Consider the following 10,573-nt stretch of genomic DNA (forward strand, 5'->3'; position numbering starts at 1 on the left):
ATGAAAACTCCTCAAAGAAGTATCACATATTGGAATGCTTGACAAACCCCAAGAAGCCCTTTCAGGAAGAAAATGTAAACGCCTTCAAGTCTTCCAGAATCAAAAACCCTAAAGATGTCCAGTCTAACATAAAAAGATAATAAAACATACCCATGATGATTACTTCAAAACACTTCAAGAAATCCTATGTTTAATTTTATCACATTCCATTATTTTTAAAATGTGTAAGGTATATATCTAGTACATTCTAAATTATCCAATTAATCAGATTGTTCATTTAAATAAACTATCTAATTCCTCAGTCTCACTCAGTGAGTTAAACGTCACAGTTAAAGGTTAAGTTAAAGGTCTTTCAGAGTTTATTCAACTGTATACTGTAGCAGCATTTAGGCTACCACCTTGCACAAAGACCTTTTTTATTGCATTTTGGGTATATAGGTGTATACTAAAAAGAATGTGTAGGGAGGGAAGACTATGAACATCCAATGACATATCAAATCATACATTTTATAGCTTAGTACATAAATCTTTTTTTTAAGATTTTATTTATTTATTTATTTGAGAGAGAGAGAGAGAATGTGCACAGGGGAAGAAGCAGAGAGGAAGGGAGAGGGAGGGAGAAAGAATCTCAAGCAGACCCCCTGTGCTGAGTGCAGAACCTGATGCGGAGCTCAATCCCACAAACCAGAGGATCATGACCTGAGCAGAAACCAAGACTCAGAGGTTTAACCGACTGAGCCACCCAGGCGCCCCATTACATATATCTTTTAATGCAGAATAAAGACATTTGGTATTAGTAAATAGCTCAGAAAGAAACTCAACTGCACCCCAAACCATATAACTACCTCTTGCCCCTCAAAAAGGCATAAGTTAACCCTTTTCAAATGTATCAGACTGTTTCACATCGTGAGCTATAATTTTACATTCAAAACTACAAAAAGAAACCACCTAAAATTTTAATAAAATCACAACACCCTGTCTTGAAATAAAGATTACAGTGTATAAAAAACCTCCTCTGCAAACTACTTTGGAAGCAAAGAGATAAACAGAGCTGAGGAGTATGAAGTCCTTTTACTCCATTTCATTAAAATTTCTGCAAGCACACTAAAAATGTTGAAGAAATATGTTTTGAGAAAAAGTGAGGAGTGTTTTGAAAATTAAAGAAAAATATAGAGAATTAAAAATCTTATAGTATACATGTATCATTATTCCCAAATATTCTCATTGTTTTAATAATTGCTCAACAAGGATTGTGAGAAATCCACTAGAGTACCCTATGTATTGCCATCATAAAGAACACACATAAATTCACAAATGATCGGTGCCAATAACTACCCTATCATTTAAATATTTCAGGTAACTTCCACTAATCCCAGATAAGTATTATCGTGCTGGGTATCTTGATCCATGTACCTCAATGTTACAGTGCCTGATCCACACTAACCCATATTACCCTAATTTCCCCAGGAAGTTACCAGCAGAAAGTTCAAATGAAGAAAGTGGTCTCATATAGAATCTGCAAATGCTCAGCATGACCTACATACCGGCAAGTCCACACTAACATCAGTACCATCCAGAAGAGACACCCGACACGTGATGATGGACTTAGAGTCTCCAGCGGCAGGAATGTGTGTGGCAGCTCGCTGAGCTTCTCGGAGTCGTTCCTTCTCAGCATGTTTACGCATTGACCGACGCCCAAGTGTTCTACGGAAGAAGCTCAGCATTTTTGTCACTAATAAAAAGAGAGAAAAAGGTATTAGCAGACTCCCCGCAATGTGCAGACAAATGGTGTTATTTAGTAAAATTCTATGGCCATTACAGACATACTATTAAAAGGAGCAAGTAAATTTGAAAAACATAATTAAAACTAGCTACTTTAGGGGCGCCTGGGTGGCTCAGTCGTTAAGCGTCTGCCTTCGGCTCAGGTCATGATCCCAGGGTCCTGAGATCACTTGGTGTCCAGCTCCCTGCTCAGCGGGGAGCCTGCTTCTCCTCCCTCTCCCACTCCTCCTGCTTGTGTTCCTTCTCTGGCCGTCTCTCTCTCTGTCAAATAAATAAAATCTTAAAAAAAAAAAAACTAGCTACTTTAACTCACAGTTTTTGAAAACTTTTATATGCAGAGCTATGACTTACAGCATTTCTAAACTTACTGGGTCTATTTTATAAGAAGCTGATACGAGACAACGAACATTTACCAAGTTTATCAGGCCTTCTGGGTCAATGAATTTTATGTACAATTGCCGTATATCTCTACAAACATCAGGAGACAATCCATACACTAACTTATCCTTTGATGATCATAACACTCCTAAAACGTTCCATTTCTTTTCTGAGCAATCACAATAAAAATACAAAAACGGGCGCCTGGCTCGTTCAGTGGGTGAAGCACTCGACTCCCGATCTCAGGGTTGTAGGTTCAAGCTCCACACTGGGTGTGGAGATTACTTAAAAATAAAATCTTAAAAAATAAATAAACAAATAATCACCTATCTCAGCTAAAATACAAATATAATTCAAATATTATGTTTTCATTAAATATTCTATTATTTAAAGATTTTTAATTGCTATTTAATAGAGTCAATTCTTTATAATGTTAAATTATTTTAAGGCCACTTCTCATCTTTATTAAGAATGTTAAGTTTAATCAAATTAACTAAAATAGGTTTAATAATCTTATTTTTTTATTTTTTTTAAGATTTTATTTATTTATTTGACAGAAAGAGAGCACACAAGCAGGAGGAACGGCAGGCAGAGGGAGAGGGACAAGCAGGCTCCCCACTAAGCAGGGAGCCCAGTGTGGGGCTCAATCCCAGGACCCTGGGATCATGACCTAAGCTGAAGGCAGGGCTTAACCAGCTGAGCCACCCAGGCGTCTAATTTAGTAATTTTAAAAATACAGCAAACACAAATGGTTAACACCATAAAAACTATCTTGCTAACCTAATGTTTAATTTATGCAAATAAGAATGAGAAAAATAAGGACGATTAATTCCAGAGAAAACAGGAAGTTGAGAAGGGAAAGTAATCACAGTATAATACATGACTTAGCTAATAGTTTAAATATTCATAATACTATAAACACTAAATATTGATCTAACCATAACTATAAAGTAACTATAAGAGGAGGTATATAACAGAGGTAGATACAGAAAGCCAATTCATCATCTTGCCAAGTTGTAATTCAACAGATAATTCCTAAAACCAAATATCAAGAAGTGACAATAAAAGCATGTTACTTAAAATGTGAAAGTGTTTGTCTTGAGGACATAACTCAGCAGAGTGCTATTTTTCAAAAGAAGCCTTCAGATTAGATGACTCAACCAGATACATTTATAAATTTGATTAAAATAAAAACTAATTTAAAAATAAATACCAGCACATTAAAAAATAAGTGCCTATAAATTAAAGATCATACACATATCACACATATGGATATTCCTACATAATTGAGCAAAATATGGACAAAATTATGAACAAAGGACAAGATGTATGTTCATCTACTTAAATCCCAAGAAAATAAAATTTTAGATCCCTTTTCATAAAGTTTACAAGGCACTCATAACATCTGGCTGCAGTCTCTTTCTCTTCAGGTTTCTCTTCAGACATTGCTCCTTTTGCACTTTGCTATCCATTCGCGTTTCAGCTGCCTAAGAAAGGTACTTGTTATACCAGATGTGGAAAGCCCATGTGTCAGAGACTCCCTATCTATTTAACTCAACTCTACCTGTATCTCCCCTGAGAAACATTCTCTGATAACCAAAGAGTTAGCCACTCCCATCATCACACTTCCACTGAAACTTGAAAATATTTTACTGTTTCACTAATCAGATTTTAATTATTTACATGTCTGTCTCATTTATCTTAAGCTTCTGAAGACATAATTCCTTTTTTGAATAGCCAGCCACCCAGAACATTTCATCATCAAGTACAAAAAATAGTAAGTAAATAATCTTACTTGCTTCACAGAAAAACTCCCCAAAATACTGTCTAATTTTGATGAGTAAACTAAGGGTCCGATAAATGAAACCACTGGCCAGGTCCATTATTTAGTAAATAATGAAGACATTAAAAAAAAAAATTTAAAAAAAAATCAAACTCTGATTTTTCTGATTCCAAATCTTGGTCTCTCTATCTCACCAAAGAACAATTCATGTAAAACTTGTATTTTAGAGATAAATCATCAAAGATCATAGCTAAAAAGAGTCTGAATGAAAATACAAGTACAAAACATACATGATAAATTTGTTTTTTTAAAAACTTACTTCAGCTTACTCGACAAATTGCAAGGGGGGAAAAGAAATGCAAAGAAAACTACAGATTAAAACAGACTTAAAATACATATCCATCAATCACAATGCACCTACATTAGATCCTAATTCAAATTTTTTTTTAAGTTGTCTGATGTTATCATTGGGGGAAGCTAAGTCCAAGGTATATGGGAACTCTACTACTGTAACTTCCACATAAGTCTAATATTTCAAAATATAGGAAATTTTAAAGTCACACCTTTGTTGGGGCGCTAGGGAGGTGCAGTCATTCGAGCGTCCGACTATTGGTTTCAGCTCAGGTCATGATCTTGGGGTCCTGAGAGTGAGTCCCATGTTGCTCTGCGCTCAGCGCAGAGTCTACTTGGGATTCTCTCTCCCTCTACCCCTCCCGCTCATGCTGTCTCTCTCTCTCTAAATAGATAAAATCTTAAAAAAAAAAAAGAAGTCACACATTTGCTGTTACACATATAATTTATAAGAAGTCTTGTATAACCAGTTGATACTTTAAATTAGATGCATTTGTGGGGTGCCTGGGTGGCTCAGTTGGTTAAGCTTCCGACTCTTGATTACAGCTCAGGTCATGATCTTGAGATCGTGAGACTGAGACCCACATCAGCTCTGCACTAGGCATGGAGCCTGCTTAGGAGTCTCTCTCCCTCTCACCCTGCTCACCTGTTTTCTCTATCTCGATGAAAAAAGAAAAAAAAGATAAAAATAATAAAATTTAAATTAGATGCATTTATAAACATGATGAAAATATAAGCTGAAATATTGGAATAATATCAACGTAATAAAAAATTCAACTGCTATATATTGAGAATCATATCCTCATTTTACAAGTATGCATATTGCTATGTAATTAGGTAAGCTAGCAAAGCCATGACAGTTGTCATTTGAACTTCCTAAGGACATAAATTTGGCACACATTTGAACACTGACTGGATTGTTTATGATAACCAAGGAATTACTGCCATTTTTCTTTTAGATAAAATAGTGGTATTAAAGTTAAGTGGGGACAGAAACTAAACAAATTGCCCAGATAAGTGGCCATCGTTGGAGCATGATGGGTACATGGGGGTTCGTTGTACTCTTCTGACTACTTGAATTTTTCCAAAATAAAAGTTTTTCTCAGGGAAAATCATGTTCAAAATGCACTACAACTGTGATTCCTAGCAAGCAAATAAACTATAAAACAAGTTTTCTGACTTTCACCTTATCTTGTACCTTGAAAATAAAAATTCATTATGCAAGTAGAGTTAACCTGCTAAGAAAAACAAAGCTTCTTTAAGATTTAATAACTATGGGGGCGCCTGGGTGGCTCAGTTGTTAAGCATCTGCCTTCAGCTCAGGTCGGGATAGAGCTCCGCATCGGGCTCCCTGCTCAGCAAGAACGCCTGCTTCTCCCTCTCCCACTCCCCCTGCTTGTGTTCCTGCTCTCGTTGTCTCTCTGTCAAATAAATAAATAAAATCGTTAAAAAAAAAAGATTTAATAACTATGTATTTTGAACCATAAAACCCAATGCCACAAACAACTTCTTTTTACAAAATATAAAAGCAACTTACATGAAAATAAATTTCAGATGGACTAAGAATTTAATCAAAGAAATGATAAAGTACTAGGAGACAATATATTAAAGAGCTTTTAAAATTTTTTAAAGGATTAATATGCAGTTTAATAAAGGACTATCACAAACCATTAAGATAATGCAACAGTAAAAAGGGCAAGATATGAAGAACAAGTTCTAAAAGAGAGTATGAAATGAAAATATGTACAAAATAATGTTTGACCTCAACAATAACAAAGGAAATCTAAATTAAAAAAATAAGATACTATCGGGGCACCTGGGTGGCTTAGTCATTAAGCATCTGCCTTCGGTTCAGGTCATGATCCCAGGGTCCTGGGATCAAGCCCCACCCATATCGGGCTCCCTGCTCGGTGGGAAGCCTGCTTCTCCCTCTCCCACTCCCCCGATTGTGTTTCCTATCTCACTGTCTCTCTGTCAAATAAATAAAAATTTAAAAAAATGTTTAAACAAAGAAACAAAAAAGATACGGTCATTTAAGACTCAAGATAGCCAATGTTGAAAAGGATATGGGCAGGCGAGAATTCTACCACTGAAAGGATATGGGAAAAACAATTACCCTACACTGTCCTCTTTGGAGGATTTAACCACACTATCAAAAATGTTAATGTGCCTACACTTTAACTCAGCAATTATATTTTTGGTAGGATATCCTAAGAAATAGGATGTGATCCAAGTTGTAGAAGTAAGGATTTTCAGGGCATAATTTTAAATTTTAAGTATGTCCATCAACATGCAAGTAGTTAAACAAATTATGGTACATCAAATGGTATACAACACAGCTGTTTTTTAAATACAATTGACTTAGACAAAATTTCTAAGTGAAAAATGAAATCAGAGAAAAGTGGTAAGTTTTATCCCTCGTATACACAAAAGGACTAAGACATGCAAACTGTTGTTTTTTTTTTAAGATTGAGAGGCAGAAACAGAGCATGAGCAGGGGAGGAGGCACAGGGAGAGGGAGAAGCAGACTCCCTGCCGAGCAGGGAGCCCGACGTAGGGCTCTGTAGGGCTCAATCCCAGTACCGTGAGATCATGACCTGAGCCAAAGGCAGGCGCCTAACCGACTGAGACGTGCAAGCGGTTAAGTGAGGTTATCTCTGGAGAGGGTCATGTGGAGGTACTTAAGTCCTCTTTAATAAGAATATATGAATGTGTCAAAAGAGTTTTTTAAAAATTGTTAAGGGACACCTGGATGGCTCAGTCAGTTGAGCATCCGACTCTTGCTTTCAGCTCAGAATTTGATCTCAGAGTCATGAGTTTAAGCCCTGCATTAGGCTCCACGCTGGACATGGAGCCTACTTAAAAAAAAAAAAAAAAAAAAATTGTTAAAAGAAAAAAAGTTTTAGGGCGCCCGGGTGGCTCGGTTGGCTAAGCCACTGCCTTCGGCTCAGGTCATGATCCTGGAGTCCCGGGATCGAGTCCCACATCGGGCTCCCTGCTTAGCAGGGAGTCTGCTTCCCCCTCTGACCTTCTTCCCTCTCATGCTCTCTATCTCTCATTCTCTCTCTCTCAAATAAATAAAATCTTTAAAAAAAAAAAAAAGAAAAAAGTTTTCCCATATTCACTCTTTCTCCATCCCCCACTACCACTTTCATTCTAAATGCTACAGCAGTGGATTTTTAGCAACCACAAATCTGATCCCAGTTAAAAAATCTTTAATGGTCTTGCTCTGGATCCAGCTCCTCCTACCTGCCAGACCCTTCAGGCAGACCACTCCCAGCTGTTCACTCTGCTCTAGTATCCCTTCTGTCCAATCCAACAATCTTTTTAACTGTGGACCTTTTTTTTTTTTCGGCTGTTCCATCTTTCTGGAATGCTCTCTTTCCACTTCACCTCCCTCCCATTTCCTCAGAAAAGCATTCCCTGACTCCTGAGTCTAAATTAGGTGCTCCTTTTAGTACCCTTAGACTCTTCTTTATAACATTTACCAAAACTGTAATTAAATACCCAATTGTTTAATTATTTTTTTTACTGGGTACTTCCCCACTAAGACTCAAGGATCTGGTCTGACTCATTCAGCAAGATGACCTAGCTAGCACGGCAATCAGCATATTAGGCACTCAATAAAGAACTTGTCTGACACCAAAATGATACAGTGGAATTCTCAGAGAGTAGGTGTACATGGTTTTTTTGTTTTTTTAAAAGATTTTATTTTATTTATTTGAGAGCGAGAGTGAGAGAGAGAGCACAAGAGCGGGTAGGGTCAGAGGGAGAAGCAGATTCCCCAGTGAGCAGGGAGCCCGATGCGGGACTCGATCCCGGGATCCAGGATCATGACCTGAGCCGAAGGCAGTCACTTAACCAACTGAGCCACCCAGGCGCCCCGGTTTTTTTGCTTTTGTTTTTTTCTTTTAATGCGTTTTTAATCTGTGATTTCTCATTTTGATCTGTAAAGAAGGGTATTCTTTACAATCATAAAAAAGCAAACTGAAATAATCCATTTACTACCTAAATTAACTGAAGATTTTTTTAAAGTATGTATCTAAAACTCAAGTTTGTCATGAAACGTGTATACTCTCATATGTAACGGGTGGCCACATTCTTTGGTAGGCAATTGCTTTTTGATAAAGCAATATACCAATATACAGCAAGTGCCACAGATATTAATATCTTTGGCTTCACTAATCCCAACACAGAAAACGTCCGCAAGGGAGTAACTCAACAAAAGTAATACATATCACTTTCTAATGAAGCTTACCTATACAAAGAAAACCCTGCAAACTAGCTTACGTGTACTAATAATCCACTATGTTAAGTAGGGTTCAGCAATGTTTTAGCAACGTCAGAAATAGAGTTATGGGTAATTTCCCCCCTAATTCTTAAAAAAATACTCCTGATATCAATTTAAAATGTTGTCAAAAGGTTTAAAAGACCTGGGTCTTCTCGCTCTTAGCTAAAACTCATGAGACTTAGTAACCATAAAGATAGTGACAGGTACAATTAATGTTTACACACCGAAAAACCCCAACCTTAACACGCCCAGAGTCACGGGTGGGGGCGGGGGAGGATCCTTTGGATCCCGCCATTGCTGGGAACCCACCTGCCTCTCACAATTTCCAAGTGGCTGGTTTCAGTCCAACGCAAACCAACCACAAAAGTCTCCTCGGGTTTTTGTTTTAAGACCGTGACACGAACCACGGTGGGTTTTATCCCTTGACCTGCCACATCCCCCTCGCCAACCAGACAGCTAAACCGAGAATTCTTAGTGAAGGGCGACCCCCGGCTGCTCGGGAGGGAGTCATGGCCAGGAACGGGCAGGGGTCGGACCCGCACACATTAACCCGCCTCACCCCCGGCTCCCCGCTCCGGCCGCGCCGCCCAGTATCGCCCGAAACTCAGCGGCCCGGCCCCATTGGCCGCCGCCGCCCCTCCCCTCCCGGCAGGTTTAATATTTTGCCGGCCCGCGGGGGAAACAGCGGGAGCCGGAGCGTCCCCGGGCGAGGCCGGGAGAACAGAGCCCCGACGCCAGCCAGAATGGGTCCCTGGAGCGGTGAGGGGAAGCGGGGCGTGGACCGAGCCCGGTACTTGAGCAGTGCGGCCGGGGCCACCGGGCCTCGCGCTTACCTGGGCTGGGGACGGAGGCGCGGTGGCTAAGGCGGCGCGGAGAGCCGGCGACGCGAGCGTAGAGGTCCCGAGCGCGACTGAGGAGGGGGCGACTCCTCTGGAGACGCCAAGAAATGGCGGCCTGAGGCGCGCGCCCACCCTGCGCTAATCCTGTGAAGGACCCCAGCCGTCCGCCGGCCCGCCCCTTAAAGCACCCTCTAGGCTCCGCCCTCCGGGGGCGGGGCGCTCTGCTCTTAAATGGGCAATGACACCGCCCCGGAAATCGCCGGACTGGGTTAGACTCGGGTTAAACCGGCGATGCCAAGCCCTGCCGAATCGGCCACCAGTGCTAGCGGCCCGGCGTCCCGGGCTGGTTTAAAGGGGCGCTGCCGCAGTCCAGCCCTGTTTATCAGACTCCTCCTTGGGAGGGGGTGCACGCCGGCGGAGAGCCCCCAAATTAGTACCATCCCAAAAGTAGCTTAGCGCTGTCTGAGCCCAGCATTAGGTGCTGCTAGATTCATTTATCCATTTGAGAAATTAATTCACTCAGCAAATCTTTACTGCCCCATTGTTAGAGAAATTTTCATTGTAGTGGGGAGAAAGACGGTAACAAATACATATCAAATAGTGGTATCATGAGGAAAAAAAAGGGAACGGGAAATAGATTTCTGTTTAACACAGAGTGGTCAAGGAGATCCTCTGTGACCAGGGAACATTTCATCCGTTCTTTCCACAGATAATTTGTGAAATTGCCTATTATGCCAGGCTGTTTTCTAGACACTGGAGATACAGCAAATAATCAAGACAGACAAAAATCCCTCATGCAGGTTAAGTACTAGCTGGAGAGACAGAAAATAAATGAGATAAATAAGTAAAATTAAATGCTATGTTAGGCAGTGCTAAATGATAGAGAAAAATCAAAGCAGGGGACAGAGATAGGGAATAAGAAGTTGTCATTTTAGACAGACTAGCTAGGTAAGAAGGAAGGCCTCAATAAGGCGACCTTTGAGTGAAAATGGAAAGGAGGTGAAGGAGTGGTTCTGTGGACCCCTGGGGGAAGAGCAGAGGTTAACTCCAAAGGCCCCGTTGGGTGGGTGCTTGGTCTGCTCAAGGAAAGCCAACATGCCTAAAGGTGAATAAATAGAGCCGTGGAAGGTGACAAGCCAGGGAGAGAGA

The 10,573-nt window shown here is 40.1% G+C and overlaps 1 protein-coding gene across 9 annotated transcripts in view; it reads right to left on the reverse strand.

Moving 5' to 3' along the window:
• Positions 1 to 9,608, reverse strand: part of EPB41L5 (erythrocyte membrane protein band 4.1 like 5) — a 145,912-nt gene extending 136,304 nt beyond the window's left edge. For 7 of the 9 annotated variants that reach the window (XR_003519120.2, XR_003519121.2, XM_027589459.2 and 4 more), the window contains exons 1-2: positions 9,419 to 9,608; positions 1,545 to 1,732 (exon numbers count right to left, since the gene is read on the reverse strand). Coding sequence is in view for 7 of the 9 variants with exons in the window: in XM_027589459.2 (XP_027445260.1) it covers positions 1,545 to 1,724 (180 nt within the window). In the remaining 2 variants the exon portion in view is untranslated. Of the gene's footprint in view, positions 1 to 1,544; positions 1,733 to 4,506; positions 4,695 to 8,894; positions 9,120 to 9,418 lie in introns of those variants that run through there. The other 2 variants (XM_035726665.1, XM_027589456.2) reach the window with 2 other exon arrangements.
• Positions 9,609 to 10,573: the final 965 nt, after the last annotated feature.

The sequence above is a fragment of the Zalophus californianus genome, chromosome 3, assembly GCF_009762305.2.
Source record: "Zalophus californianus isolate mZalCal1 chromosome 3, mZalCal1.pri.v2, whole genome shotgun sequence".
Taxonomy (NCBI): Eukaryota; Metazoa; Chordata; class Mammalia; order Carnivora; family Otariidae; genus Zalophus; species Zalophus californianus.